Source organism: Nicrophorus vespilloides, unplaced genomic scaffold (assembly GCF_001412225.1).
Source record: "Nicrophorus vespilloides isolate i.1.1-1 unplaced genomic scaffold, Nicve_v1.0, whole genome shotgun sequence".
NCBI lineage: Eukaryota > Metazoa > Arthropoda > Insecta > Coleoptera > Silphidae > Nicrophorus > Nicrophorus vespilloides.
This window is the reverse complement of record NW_017095848.1, coordinates 6,212-21,789: the sequence shown is the minus strand read 5'-3', so window position 1 is coordinate 21,789 and position 15,578 is coordinate 6,212. Positions and strand designations below refer to the sequence as shown.

Below are 15,578 nucleotides of genomic sequence, written 5' to 3'. Positions count from 1 at the left end.
TTACAAACGAACAAATACATCTTACATAACGAACTTCTACCCTTCAATGAAATCAATATTAAAGACTACTTCGAAGCCACATCGAAGTTTCAATGAAATGTTAAGATTAATAAACTACTTCGAAACAAAAACTTGTTATTTTTTCATAAAATTATACACAACTTGTTTATTTTTTTTACACAAGTTAAATACATCAACAATATTTGGAAAATGCAAATTTTGCTTATAAACAATTTCACAACTTTGTTTATATTTAGAAATATATATAATAATGAAACCTGTTATTTGATTTATTTCTACCTTTTACGGATTATCTGTAAATTTAAATTAAAAACAATATTATTTTTATCCTCGAAACTTAAGTAACAAATTATCACATTTCTTGATTATTGTACGTGACACTATGGTTCGCAAGTATTCTAATTAAAGATCATCATTTAGGCTTTACAATATGTGAACTACCATATTTGTAGCTTCTCTAATGATTTGACAAATTATAAAACATTTTGTTGGAATTATCGAAAATCGACGCTTCACAAATTATCAATTTTTCTTGATTATCATACACGGTGCTATGACAATTTTAATTAACGACCAATATTTAGGCTTTCCAACGTGTTATTTGCTTTATTTCTGCCTTTTACGGATTATCTATAAATTTAAGTTGAAAATAATATTTTTTTAATCCTCGAAAATTAAGTCACATACTTAATAACCTTCTCCCTCAATATTCAATGACTTCAGCCTTGACCTCAGAATAATCTTACACACATCACTGAAATCTCCTTAACATCTTCAATAAAATCAATATGACAATCTACTTACAAACAGACAAAGACATCTTACATAACGAACTTCTACCCTTCAATGCAGTTTCAATGAAATGTTAAGATAATAATAATAAACTACTTTGAAATAAAAACTTGTTATTTTTTCATAAAATTACACACAATTTGTTTATTTTTTTTACACAAGTTAAATATACAATATTGAAATGCATCAATAATATTTGGAAATTGCAAATTTTGCTTATAAACAATTTCACAACTTTGTTTATATTTAGAAAACTGTTTGTAAAATATATATATAAAATAATGAAACAATACATTTAGTATACAAATAAAGGACGTTAAATAAAGCGTGAAAGCAATATTTTTTTTTAAATGCAAAGCTTCAAAGAGATATTTAATCATTTGTAAATCGTCTTAACTAAGTGAATAATTGATTTGCGGATTAGGACTAATTTGAAGAAGAGATCTTTATTAATCGTATCCCATTATCATCTTGCTTAATCAGTTTAAAACCGAGCAGGGATTTTTTAATTGCAAATCTCTGCTGAAAGGGAAAAAACGAAGAGATCAAAGGGTCACTAAATACATTAAGTTCATCCACCCTACCGGATCTTCGAAGTTTGTCCCAACAAAATGACCATCCCTTCTTTTGCATCCCTTTTAGTATTTAATTTTGCATCTCGTCTAATTATCGACTTAAATTTTATTTGTTACTGAAAGAGATTTTCCTGCGCCCGTCAACTTTGATTTCCCAACTGGCTTTGCATAATTCAGGATTTCAGGTCTGAAAAGTATACGGCGCACCGAATTAAATTCAGATCTGCATTTTTACATTTACTGCTCCTTTTTTTTTCATCAAAATAGTAGTAATAAAGCGCGACTTTTCGCTTTTAATCAGAGCCTCTCCGATGTTTGGGTATCGTCCTTTTCGTCTGCTTTATGCGCACTTAAAGTTAATGAGTTAGAATGGAATAGATTCGAGCCTGTCGTAAAACGGTTATAGGAAAATACTTAGGGACGACCGATCTTATCCTTTAATCCATTTTATGGCACCGATAAGTAAATTGTGCCAAAAAAAAAACGAACGCCAACCCTCGCGTTATAGATTAAATAGTTTCGCGAGAGTCGCGGTGTTTCCGTTTCCTCTCGTTACCAACGTTCGTTTCTTTTATTCGCATCTGATAATTACTGAAGTACAGATAAATCTGGGAGCGCCGGATAAATCCGGACTAGGACCTATCTCTTATTACGGCCCAATAAAAGCGGAGCGTTAAAAAGTATATTACCTCCATTACGCTTAAAACGCTCAGCCCGAAGCACAGACCCGTTATTCCTCCAATCTGAACTGCAAGTTCACCAACATCCAAAAAAAAATGTAAAGATAATTAACTAAATCATGAGAATCCATCTGATTAAAGGATGTAGTCTTTACCCAATAAATCTGTGAGCGAGTAAATAATCGATCTTCTGTATCTGACCGGAATGTTGAAGATATAGATTATTTGGGCGACGCATCCGAAGATCCAGTCTTTGCTATCGCCCGCTAAGACAGTCACGATGTCCTCGTTGCAATTCGGTTCGCATTGGCACAGATTATTCCCGTCTCCGTCACGTAGCCGGATCATTTGGTCTGCAAATGCTACTACCATCAATAACCCTTTTCGCAAATTAAAAGATCCAACTTTACCGTCGTGCTGCGACAGGCACATCATCCCGTCTATCCCGCAGATCTTGCTACCATCTACATCAAAAATTAAGAAGAAAAAAACAGCAATAGTTTTTGAAGAGATGTATTTTTTGTTGGTACATACGCAAATTCCTGTAGTAGAATGGCAGGCATTTGCACAGCCTCAAAGCCATCTCTATGCGACACTCGATCTTGCACAGCTTCGTGCTGTAAACCGGACTGTACTTCAGGTTGCTTTCGTCGATGAATCGGCAATGCCTTTGAGAGATGTGCAGATTCCTCATGCTTTTCGGCGACCACGTGCTTTGCGAGTTCACCTCGAGCACGGTGAATTTCATGCCTTCAACCAGGAAACGCTTTGACATCAGATCGATAAGCTCGTTTTTTCCGTGCATAAAAAACTAAATTATTCAAATTAACTCAAATTATCAAATATATGAGTCATTAAAACAATAGCAATTACAATTATGAAATTGTGTAATATCCGAAGAAACTTTTATAAGATTTTTACCATTACGTTGGCGTCGATCGAATTCAATTTAAACATTGGAGATTCCAATGCAGGTGTTATGTAATCAATACGAGCAGTCGGCAACTTGTGCAAATGATTATGCTTCCAATACCTGAAAAGTTTAACAATTTCAATCCCTTGAGATCCTCGCTTATTCCCAAATACTAACTCGTACGAGAAATATGGAGCAATCTCGGAATTGTAGTTGTAACAAAACCCGTACTCCGTCATAATCTTTGTCATATTCCTATCAAAGGATATAAACTCTTGTTCGGTGTCGCCGAGATAACACAACTGGTAATTCAAATCTATATACATCTCAGGTGGGATATCATCGAAATCTTCCTTATACTTCTCCAAGTTCCCATAAGTTGAGTAATTGCCGTAAAAAAGATCTTGTAAGAATTCACTGAACAGTTCCAATTTCGCCGTTGGAACAGTCTTGTTTCTAATAAGAAATTGCAATTTGATTGTGTAAATATATATTGTTGTGATTATTACTCGGCTATCTCAGCTAGTGTATCCATTTTGAAGCTGACCGGACACGCCGTTATGGAAGGGAAAGCCGTTACCCAATTCCAGTGGTCCCGTTCCAAAGTTATGACAGTCGGATGGTGCCAAAAATGCGTCCATGCGACGCCAGCAAACAAAATGCATGGGACACAAGCTGCTACAATTACCAGAATCCAGAAAAATCTACAACCCAAAAACCGCTGCATTTAATTACAACATTAATTAACAGAATATAACTTACATTTCTAGTAAAATTAATTAGTTTAATAGAAAAAAATTGATATTATTTTAATTAAAACTAAGATTGTTTTATATAATTAAGTAAACTTGATATGATTTCCAACTCTTTTTATGGATGCTAAAAGCGAATCAAACTAATAACAAAGCAAAGCGTGGTTATAGTTTGCGATAAAAATGATATTAAAAATGCTAATTGAAGTTTTATGTATTGCAATAAAAAAAATGTTATTACTATATTTGAAAAGTTTTAATTTTGTATAAGATAATAATGGAAACATTTATGGATTTTTAATAAATATGGTCAAAGTAAAAAAAAATATTGTGTGAAGTTTAGAAATCATGCAATGTTTAGTGGACACTCTAATTAAAGACAAATATTTAGGCTTTTGAACGTGCTATTTGCTTTATTTCTACCTTTTATGGATTACATGTAATTTAAAATTGGAAAAAATATTTGTTTGTCTTCACAAATTACCATATTTCATGATTATTGTCCGTGAGTATACTAATTAAAGACCAATATTTAGGCTTTACAACGTGTGAACTACAATATTTGTACAATGATTTGAGAAATTATAAAACATTTTGTTGGAATTATCGAAAATCGAGTCTCTTCACAAATTATCAATTTTTCTTGACTATGATACACGGTGCAATTATCAATGATAATTCTAATTAAAGATCAATATTCAGGCTTTTCAATATGATAACTCCAATATTTGTAGCTTCTCTAATGATTTGACAAAGTTTAAAACTTTTTTTTTAATTATTGAAAATTGAGTCTCTTCAAAAATTATCATTTTTCTGGATTATCAAACACGATACAATTATCAATGAAAATTCCAATTAAAGACCAATATTTAGGCTTTCCAACGTGTTATTTGCTTTATTTCTACGTTTTACAGATTATCTGTAAATTTAAGTTGAAAACAATATATTTTTAATCCACGAAACTTAAGTCACAAATTATCATATTTCTTGATTATTGTACGTAACACAACTGTCCATGAGTATTCTAATTAAAGACCATTATTTAGGCTTTACAATATGTAAACTAACCATATTTGTAGCTTCTCTAATGATTTGACAAAGTTTAAAACATTTTTTTTTATTATTGAAAATCGAGTCTCTTCTGTAATTATCATTTGTCTTGATTACCATACACCATACAATTATCAATAAGAATTCTAATTAAAGACCAATATTTAGGCTTTCCAATATGTGAACTGCCATATTTGTAGCTTCTCTAATGATTTGACAAATTATGAAAATTTTTGTTGGAATTATCGAAAATCAAGTCTGTTCACATATTATCATTTTTTCTTGATTATCATACACGGTGCAATTATCAATAAGAATTCTAATTAAAGACCAATATTTAGGCTTTCCCATATGTGAACTGCCATATTTGTAGCTTCTCTAATGATTTGACAAATTATGAAAAATTTTGTTGGAATTATCGAAAATCATGTCTGTTCACATATTATCATTTTTTCTTGATTATCATACACGGTGCAATTATCAATAAGAATTCTAATTAAAGACCAATATTCAGGCTTTTCAATATGTAAACTCCAATATTTGTAGCTTCTCTAATGATTTGACAAAGTTTAAAACATTTTTTTTTTAATTATTGAAAATTGAGTCTCTTCACTAATTATCATTTTTCTTGATTAACATACACCATACAATTATCAATGAGAATTCCAATTAAAGACCAATACTTAGGTTTTCCAACACGTAAACTATCAGATTTGTCAGTATTACTGATTTCATGTAATTTATGATTTAAATTGAAGCCTCAAAAATCGAGTGTCATAAATTAACATTTTTCTTATATATTATAAACAACACCATTATCAGTAAATAATCTTATTAAAGACAAATATTCAGGGTTTCTAATGTTCTAACTGCCATATTTATAGCTATTACGGATTTCCTGAAATTTAAGATGAAATATTACTTCTAGAGATGAAGAGCCGACAATTACTCTATGCACTAAGTGTGTGTTAACTTATGATTGATTTTCCATTTAAATCAGACACACATCAGACCTTAGTAATTTCACTCGCTCCCTATTATCAAACCAGTTCGAAGGTAATTACAGAGTCAGAGTAGCTCAATACATTACTTACGTATCGTTCTACGAAGTGCTCTTAAATGTATAACGCTGATCAATATAGGAAATGATTCGCTTATTAAAAGGTCCTGAATAAATAATCGTGAAAAGGAGTACCTTTCAAAAGGCGTCCTATCCCTCCTCACCACCTGCACGAAACCATGAGCCATGGCGTTTTCCATGCAGTAAATAAAGTAATCGGATAAGCGCGACCTCAAGCCGTGCCTCCTCCTCCTTTCCTTCATCCCTCCGCGAACCGCCGCCACCCTGGACGGCTTAATTTTCTCCATCCAAACCCCTAAAAAAAAACTTCACTTATTGTTCTTGTTATTATTATAACTGTAACTTCGATGATTACTTCGTCCGTTGGATTATATTCGAATGCGTTCGCAGTGAGAGAGTGATTCGCGTGTTCCGGTTGATCGCGTGCCGCCCCCATGAATATATATACATATATACATTAATAAATACATAAAAAATGTATATAGAAAATCACATGAGTGGGAAAAGGAACGAGAGATATAGCATTTATCGCAATTGCATAATAATACAACTCGGACAAATCGTAATAGCAATCATAAAAATTAAAACGCGTTGCTCTCATGCAAACGGCTCTACAAATTACGCCGCACAATAATAAAATGAACGCAATCTAGATTATCTTGCTTCTATTTTGTTTCCCTCTTTTTCACATGTTTAATAATAGTACGTGTTTCTTTCTAATTGAATTTAATTATATATGTGAAGTTCATTTTCGATGCAAATTCATTGGCAAAAATAGTAAAATATAAATGATTTAATAGTCCAATTTAGGCAACTCTCCTTATTAACTAATTAAGTGCAAAGTAGATAATGACTCGTTAATTAACATGTAACAGTCTTGTTAAATTACAAGCCTCGTCCACATCTTTAGTTTACTTATATTTGTTAATAAATATCTAACAACACTTTTTACTTACTTAATATGTAACGATTCGTTAATTATGATTCAAAAGTCTTGTTAGATTACAAGCCTCATCCACATCCAATACAATGATTTGATGGTCCAATTAAGGAAACAATTCTTATTAACTAATTAAGTGCAAAATACATAAGGATTCGTTAATTATGATTCAACAGTCTTGTTAAATTACAAGCCTCATCCACATCTTTAGTTTACATATAACAAATTCTTATTCATTTATTAATACATATCTAACAACACTTTTTACTTACTTTTTTCTTTGAATATCATTTTAATGATATATTTCCTAATATTGATTTCGACCACTATTTTTTTCTATAAATATTCCCAATTCCTATGAAAATAGTAAAATACAATGATTTGGTGGTCCAATTTAGGCAACTCTTCTTATTAACTAATTAAGTGCAAAATACGTAATGACTCGTTAATTAACATGTAACAGTCTTGTTAAATTACAAGCCTCAACCACATCTTTAATTTACTTGTATCAAATTTTTATTCATTTATTAATACATATCTAACAACACTTTTTACTTACTTTTTTCTTTGAATATTCCATATGTTTCATAAATTATATCATTTTAATGATATATTTACTAATATTGATTTCCACCTCTAATTTTTTCTATAAATAATCCTAATTTCTATAAAAATAGTAACAATAGATTTAATGGTCCAATTTAGGCAACTCTTTTATTAACTAATTAAGTGCAAAACACAATTTATTTATTAATACAAATTTAACAACATTTTCTTAATTATCAATGAAAATACATGTGATAACAAATTGATAAATATTACACAACTTTAAATGTTCATCAACTTTATTCACACTCTTAATTATTTACTTTTATTTGTATCTGCCGTCACGTAGATATGTCACGAACCAATTCGACTCCTCGTCTTCAATACCCAACTGCTCCATTCTTTTTCGTGAGTCTATCATTAGATAGAAAGCTTGTTTTCTTCGTGTCCACGAAAAACGTGATTTTGTCTATCTAATATATTGTGTTATATGTTTTGTGTCACGTCTGGAGCAATGTTTGGACATTTTATTAAATTCACACTTATTTCTTTTTCTATTTCCATTTAGATGTTTCATCTTTATTTTCATTTTAATATTTTCTCTTTGATTATTAAAAAAATTCAATTTTTATTTCATTTTCTTCCTGGCAGTATTATGAGTACGCGCTGCATTTTACTTATCATTTAATTTACTAGCTTTGTGCCCTTGACATTGAACTAATTGTTAATATCGTTTGAACATGCAAACATTTTTTATCTTGTATCTGTTATAATTTTTTCCCTCTTTCTACTACGTATATTCTTTCTTTTATTTTATTATATATAATTCATATATTAATTAGAAAAATTCTAGATTTTTTTCTCTAATTATTACTTTTACTTTAATTAATTTTATGTATGACTTGATGTATGACTTATTTAATGTTAATTATTTTATAGCTTATTTTATAGAATTTCAGTTATTTTATTTCTAAAATCTTTTAGAAATCAACTTTTTATAGACGTATCTTTAATATTGTCAGTTTTAACTACAAATTTTGGATTTTTTTACATATTTATAAGTGACGTTGGAAATTACAAGTTCTTGTCCATATCTGCAATATGACAAAAAATGTACTTAATGATTCTTTATTTGAAAATCATAAGCGATTAGTTCGGTTTTCAATCATCTTTTCAAATCTACTGTGAGTTATACTTTCTTCAAGTTATCGCATGGAAATCGTAACAAAAAAGAACCAATTTTCAGTGGGATTTATCAATCAACATCAATAGGTCTACATGAAAAGCTTTCTTAGGTAAGGTAAGTATATGCACTTTCATCATGATTATCTGAGTTATCAATCATATTTGAAACTTTGAAATTGGCAATGAGTTATGTTTTATTCGAGGTATCACATGGAAATTGTAAGAAACAAGCTTCTGTGGGATTCATCAATCAATTTTGTAGGTGATCATCGTCTACATAAAATGATTTCTTTATCCTGAAGATCATCATTAGTCGAAGGTAAGTAAACGCACTTTATATATGATTATCTGAGTTATCAATCATATTTGAAGCTTGAAATCTTATGAAATTGACGGTGCGTTAGGTTTTCTTCGAGTTGTCATATAAAAATCGTTGAATTTTGTAGGTAATCATCGTTTCCATCAAATGCTTCCTTCAAACTATCAAATGAAGATCATCAGGGTTAAGCTAAAATGTAAGCAATGTTATTAATCATATTTGAAGCTAGTCATCTCTTTAAATTAGAAATACCAAAGTTTTTCTCAAGTTTATCAGGATCAATCTACAAACTATTAGTATTTTGAAGAGAATTATTATTCACAAAAAATCAACGACGATTAAATAATCATTTTCAAGCTGAAAGATAAGCACTTTGTACATGATTGACTGAGTTATCAATCATATTTGAAACTTTGAAATTGGTAATGAGTCACGTTTTCTTCGAGGTATCACATGGAAATTGTAAGAAAGAATCTTCTGTGGGATTCATCGATCAATTTTGTAGGTGATCATCGTCTACATAAAATGATTTCTTTATCCTGAAGATCATCATTACTAGAAGATAAGTAAACGCACTTTATACATGATTATCTGAGTTATCAATCATATTTGAAGCTTGAAATGTTTTGAAATTGACGGTGAGTTAGGCTTTCTTGGAGAAATCGTTGAAATTTTGTAGGTAATCATCATTTCCATCAAATGCTTTCTCCAAACTTTCAAATGAAGATCATCAGGATTAAGTTGAAATGTAAGCAATGTTATCAATCATATTTGGAGCTAGTCTTCACTTTAAATTAGAAATAGGAATGTTTTTCTCAAGTTTATCAGGATGAGATAATCTTTCTTCGAGTTGTTACATAAAAATCATTGAAATTTTGTAGGTAATCATCGTTTCCATCAAATGCTTTCTCCAAACTTTCAAATGAAGATCATCAGGATTAAGTTGAAATGTAAGCAATGTTATCAATCATATTTGGAGCAAGTCTTCACTTTAAATTAGAAATAGGAAAGTTTTTGCTCAAGTTTATCAGGATGAGTTAGTCTTTCTTCGAGTTGTTACATAGAAATCATTGAAATTTTGTAGGTAATCATCTTTTGCATCGAATGCTTTCTTCAAACTACTAAATGAAGATCATCAGTGTTAATCTGAAATGTTATTAATCATATTTGAAGCTAGTCATCACATTAAATTAGAAATAGGAAAGTTTTTCTCAAGTTTTTCAAAATCAACCTATAAACTATTAGTATTTTGAAGACAGTTATTGTTCACATAAAATCAACGACGATTAAATAATCATTTTCAAGGTGAAAGATAAGCACTTTGTACATGATTGACTGAGTTATCAATCATATTTGAAACTTTGAAATTGGTAATGAGTTATGTTTTCTTCGAGGTATCACATGGAAATTGTAAGAAACAATCTTCTGTGGGATTTATCAATCAATTTTTGTATGATTTCTTTATCCTGAAGATCATCATTACTGGAAGGTAAGTAAACGCACTTTATACATGATTATCTGTGTTATCAATCATATTTGAAGCTTGAAATCTTTTGAAATTGATAGTGAGTTAGGATTTCTTCGAGTTGTCACATAGAAATCGTTGAAATTTTGTAGGTAATCATTGTTTCCATCAAATACTTTCTTCAAACTATAAAAAGAAAATCATCAGAGTTTCTTCAAACTATCAATTATTAGACAGTTATTGTTCACATAATATCAATAAAGATTAAATAATCATGTTGAAGCTGAAAGATAAGCACTTTATACATGATTATCTGAGTTATCAATCATATTTGAAGGTATTGATTTCACATAATCAGAATCGACTTATCAGCAATGTTTTTCTCAAGCTATAAACTGAAGATCTTCACGATCAAGTTGATTGATTATGATGTGAGTTATCAATCATTGATGACTTGCTTAAAAATCATCAACTCATGAAACAATTTTTGATAAATTTAGCCTATAATAACGAAAATTACAAAATTCTTCAATAATCAATATCTTTTAATTTATATTGAGTTGTTTTTTTTTGTAAATGAAGTAAAGGTTTATTGATTGTTTTCAGTGCGAGGAAATTAAGTTTGCAAGGCACGCGTCTGAATTTCGGGTGGCGGCGCGTGTTTAAGAATGTTATGCAAGGCAAACACATCAGAAAAAAAGGTGGATAATGACACCGTGGAGAGTGAGCGGCGTTAATGGCCCGGGGTTTTATGGATGCTGTGGGGTGTAGGGAATATTGCATACATTATAATGTATGCGTTTCTCAATAAGCGAGGCATCGGCATTGGCCGCAGGAGAACACTTTGCGTATCGATCTAGCGGCGGCGGCAGCACCTAGGTTTTGCAGGACGCGAGAGGATGAAGAGAGAGAGAGAGCGAGAGAAGATCCCGGCGCCTCCACCGAAATTTCGACTCGACTCGCACATAAATTACGAACTTAGTTCTACTACCCAGCCAGTATTTATAGTTCTAGTTTGCTGTACACAGTTACCTGCAGCTTGCTTGCATAGAAAGCAACTGCTAATAATATTCCAAGATCATATTAAAATATCCTGGCGTCGCCGATGCGGAAATCTCTACCACACCAACACCCTAAAATGCAATTCGCTCGCTCCAACGCGAATTGATGGGTTCGCTGCAAATAATCCTAAAGGATGAAGAAAATTATGTAGCCAATTTAATTATATTTAAAGTACGAGGACTTAATTTGTCTCGTTCATTTAAGGAGCAGGCCGCAAGTACGTCCTTTTTTTTTGCGTCACTTTTATATACCTTTCCGCTTTTAATATGGATATTACGTTTTACTATATTGCCTATCCACTACCCAGGTTTTGCGAATAGCTTACTAACTCCAGGGGAAAGTACTTACAAAATCCGTGTTCTGCTATTTATTAAAACGCAAATTCTTAATCAAACACGAAAACATAACTGCAGAGAAACTATAGGATAGAAAAAAATAGTTTAATAATTCATTGGAATTATTAGTGGAGATATATTAATAGATATTAATATTTAAAGTAAAACACTGTTTGAGCGCAACAGTGGTTATGAAAGGTGGCAACAATGTATACCATGATGTTGTCGAGGAAGCTTAGTTCGAAGGAGTTAAGCATGGAGAAGATCATTATTAGTGTAGTAATTAAGCAATAGTTTAAGAATATAGGTCTAAGTATAGTGTAAGAAGTGTTGTAAGTAGTAATAAACCTCAACGATTTCTTCCATTCACCCGCACAACTTGATCCTTTATTCAAAACATTGGACCTTTAAACCAGCTACCAGTGCCTAATTAAATAATATAGTATTAGTTGACTATAGGTCTAAGTATAGTGTAAGAAGTGTTGTAAGTAGTAATAAAACGTCATCTTTGAAACCTCAACGATTTCTTCCATTCACCCAGACAAGTTGGCCCTTCGTCCAAAACAGCACTTTTTAAGAAAGAAAAAAAAATGAAATTACATCAATTATAAGTAAAATTGAATACAAAATTGTTTTAACCAAAAATAAAACTTTTTTTTCCTTCTTAAGTTATTTTATTTATTAAGACTCAATTCTTTAAGTGAATTTTCATAAATGTTCATATTGATTTTACATAAAAGTAATACATTCTAAAGTTGAAATAATTATATAAATTAGTGCTTGTTTAATTAATATGAAATGGGAAGTGGAAATATAAATAATTATATAAGAAAGTAATATTAGTTGTACATAAAATTTAAAAAATAGAATTTATATAATACATAATAATTTTTATTGAAATCATTATAACTAATAATACTTAAACACACTTATAACTAAAAGAATATACATTATGTTCTATGTCTTAATATTATTTACTTAATAAATTTGACAAAATTTTCACATATTTAAAATCAAAAATTTGATTTATATACTAATTGTAAATCACATACAACGTAAAATATAATACTTGATAATAATTAAACTATATAGTATAGTATATTATATACAAAATTTTATAAATATTTCTAATTTTTACCTCTTTATAACATTTTTAAATCAAATATTAAAATTGAGGTTCTCAAATTTTAAACAATGTGTTTTTTTTAAGTTATTTTTCAAATTATCAATAGAAAATGTGAGGAAATTAAATAATTTTTAAGACACGAAATGTTAAAACTTGAATCGATTTAAATTTATAATATTTTTTTACTAAAAAGATTATTAAATGAACAAATTTGTAATTATGTAATTTTTTTATATAAATTTAATTAAAATGTATGAAGTTATGTAACTTAAACATATAAATTATAATAAAGACTTTTACCTTTCTACACAAATATTACCTGAAAACACGTACAGCGCATTAAAATAATTTGATACGATTGCAATTATATTTTTTTTTTTGTTATTTAAATATAATCATTTCAATATCCAATTCATTCCATTTCGTTTCGCTTTATGCGCTCATTTTAATTAACAAATTATAATTAAACACGTTTTATAACGCATTTAATTAATGTTTAAACGTATTTTGTTCTTTCAAGTATGCATTGATACGTTAATTGACTTTTTTAATGAATTATTATACTATAATGCATTTGATTGAATTACACAGAACAAATTGATTTATTGTAACCAAATATTTAGTTTATTTCAGGCTTGATATAATGATTTATAGAGAATACATTTAGCATTTGCTGAAGTGTTGTTTATTCACATTTGTGTTTGTATTCATTTTATGGTGAAATTCCTGAAATTGTGTACTTTTATATTTATGAAAGCATTTGCTGAAATATTAGTCTTTCAGATATTGAAATTTTCAGATTTATTTTCGAATTCATAAAGTATTTACTGAAGTAATGTTGTTTCAAATGTAAGAATAAAGAATTATTGTAAAAGTAATTCCAATTTCTGTTTTTTTTGAACTATTTTATTAGTAAATACATCAAGTATTTACTGAAATGTTGTTCTTTCAAATTAATATTTGCAAAATATTAAAAAACAAACTGACTTTATTTTATAAAATAATTGTTTCAATTGCTAATTAATGAACTTCTGTGTTTTAATTGCTTTATTGTTAATTAACAGCTATTAATGTATGTCTTTGAAGATGTGAATTTCTATTTGTATTTGGTGGAGCAAATCAAATGGAAGCGACTTTGTATTTCCTTGGATCATCGCGAACTGAACTTTAGCTGTCGTCGAGTCGTGTTGCGATAACGCGCGGAACTGAGGTGAATTTGTGCGTAAGTTAATGGGAGGTTTAATTAACATAATAGACGTAGTGTGAGGGTGGATGAATTGGTCCATGCAAACCCGTTGGGGATGCGGACTAAAAACGCGACTTAATTAACACACACACTGCGGGGGTATGAACATGGCAAGAAGGTTTTCCGCTGACATTGTTTGAATTAATTTTATTACATAATATTTACAACAGTCTTAATGGTTTTGGAAATTAAGAGGTACACAATTACGAGCGATAACGTCGCGCCGGATCTGGATGCCTTCGAGTAGGCTGCGTCCCTCTGCATCGCTTCAGAATGTTCAGCTGAAACAGAATATTTACATTTTCAGTTAACAAAAATATCTATTCAGCATTAATTAAATTAGTGAAAACAAAATTCCCTTCGCTTTGAACCAAAATTCGATATGTATATATATTTTTTATAAACGTAGTCTTCTCTTGGTAACAATAGGGCAACTATATCCGCCGCTCGTCCGCAAATGTTTAAATTAATTCTGAATCTAACAAACATGTGATTTCAGTAAATTACATTAGGACTTTACAATATACATTATTAAAAAGGTGGTTTCGTCAAATAAAAAAGACGATATACAAGTATGATATAAACAATTTCATAAATTATGTTGAAATTATTTTAAGTTTTTTGGTATATAAATAATGAAAAATTACATAATAAAAATAATTTGTATAATTCTTGTAATTTACTAAATATATAATAATTAGAATAAAATGAAGTAAGTAAAAACTTAAAAACAGTTGAATAAAGTTCTAAAACTAGATTATTTTGGTTTTATATTTATATACGTTATTATGATAAAAACAGATGTTTTGGAAATTCTTTGGTTTATGAGAATAATTCTGAGAAAGAAATTGTAAAATTGTGTGGTAAACAAAGAGGTTCTTGGAAAATGCGTTAATTTGTAAATTTGAAATATTACAATAATTCCATAAATCGTAACTTACAAAAATGAATATAAATTATTATAATATTGCATCCATTCTGCACCAAATTCAATTAGTTAATTACAAAAGTTTTTTTTACAAATACTTCAAAAATTTCAACTTTATTTAATATTTATAAACGATATAAAATATTACAAATCTTTTCCTGTTTTCTTGTAAAAAAAAAACATGGAAAAAATTACAGTTTATAAAAATATAAAATTTTATAATTCCATAAAAAAAGTAAATCTAACAAATTTAAATTTATTTATTTGCATATTTTATCAATATTTCAATTCATAATAATATTTTTGTTCATAATCAATGCATATTTTAAACTTTTATGCTTTTAGAATTTTATATATTTTTTTTTTCATAATTCCCTTAGATAGGTAAAGCGTGCTCATAATTACTTGAAATTACTTGAATTATGTTGAAATTATTTTAAGTTTTTTGGTATATAAATAATGAAAAAATACATAATAAAAATAATTTGTATAATTCTTGTAATTTACTAAATATATAATAATTAGAATAAAATGAAGTAAGTAAAAACTGTAAAAACAGTTG

General features: G+C 29.2%; 1 protein-coding gene across 1 annotated transcript; it reads right to left on the bottom strand.

The window, feature by feature from the left end:
• Positions 1-2,020: 2,020 nt before the first annotated feature.
• On the bottom strand, positions 2,021-6,033 carry LOC108566686 (pickpocket protein 28-like). The gene is made up of 8 exons (XM_017926692.1): positions 5,979-6,033; positions 3,491-3,685; positions 3,159-3,437; positions 2,990-3,101; positions 2,603-2,879; positions 2,479-2,532; positions 2,224-2,421; positions 2,021-2,136 (listed from the first exon to the last, which is right to left on the bottom strand). Exons 1-8 carry the CDS (start codon positions 6,029-6,031, stop codon positions 2,021-2,023), a joined length of 1,284 nt encoding a protein of 427 aa, XP_017782181.1. The 5' UTR covers positions 6,032-6,033.
• Between the last annotated feature and the right edge of the window lie 9,545 nt (positions 6,034-15,578).

Coding starts and splice junctions, on each gene's coding strand:
- LOC108566686 (XM_017926692.1), bottom strand. CDS start 6,031: ATGGCTCATGGTTTCGTGCAGGTGGTGAGGAGGGATAGGACGCCTTTT. Junction 3,438..3,490: donor ACACTAGCTGAGATAGCCGA/GTAATAATCACA, acceptor ATTTCTTATTAG/AAACAAGACTGTTCCAACGG. Junction 2,533..2,602: donor ATTCTACTACAGGAATTTGC/GTATGTACCAAC, acceptor TTTTTGATGTAG/ATGGTAGCAAGATCTGCGGG.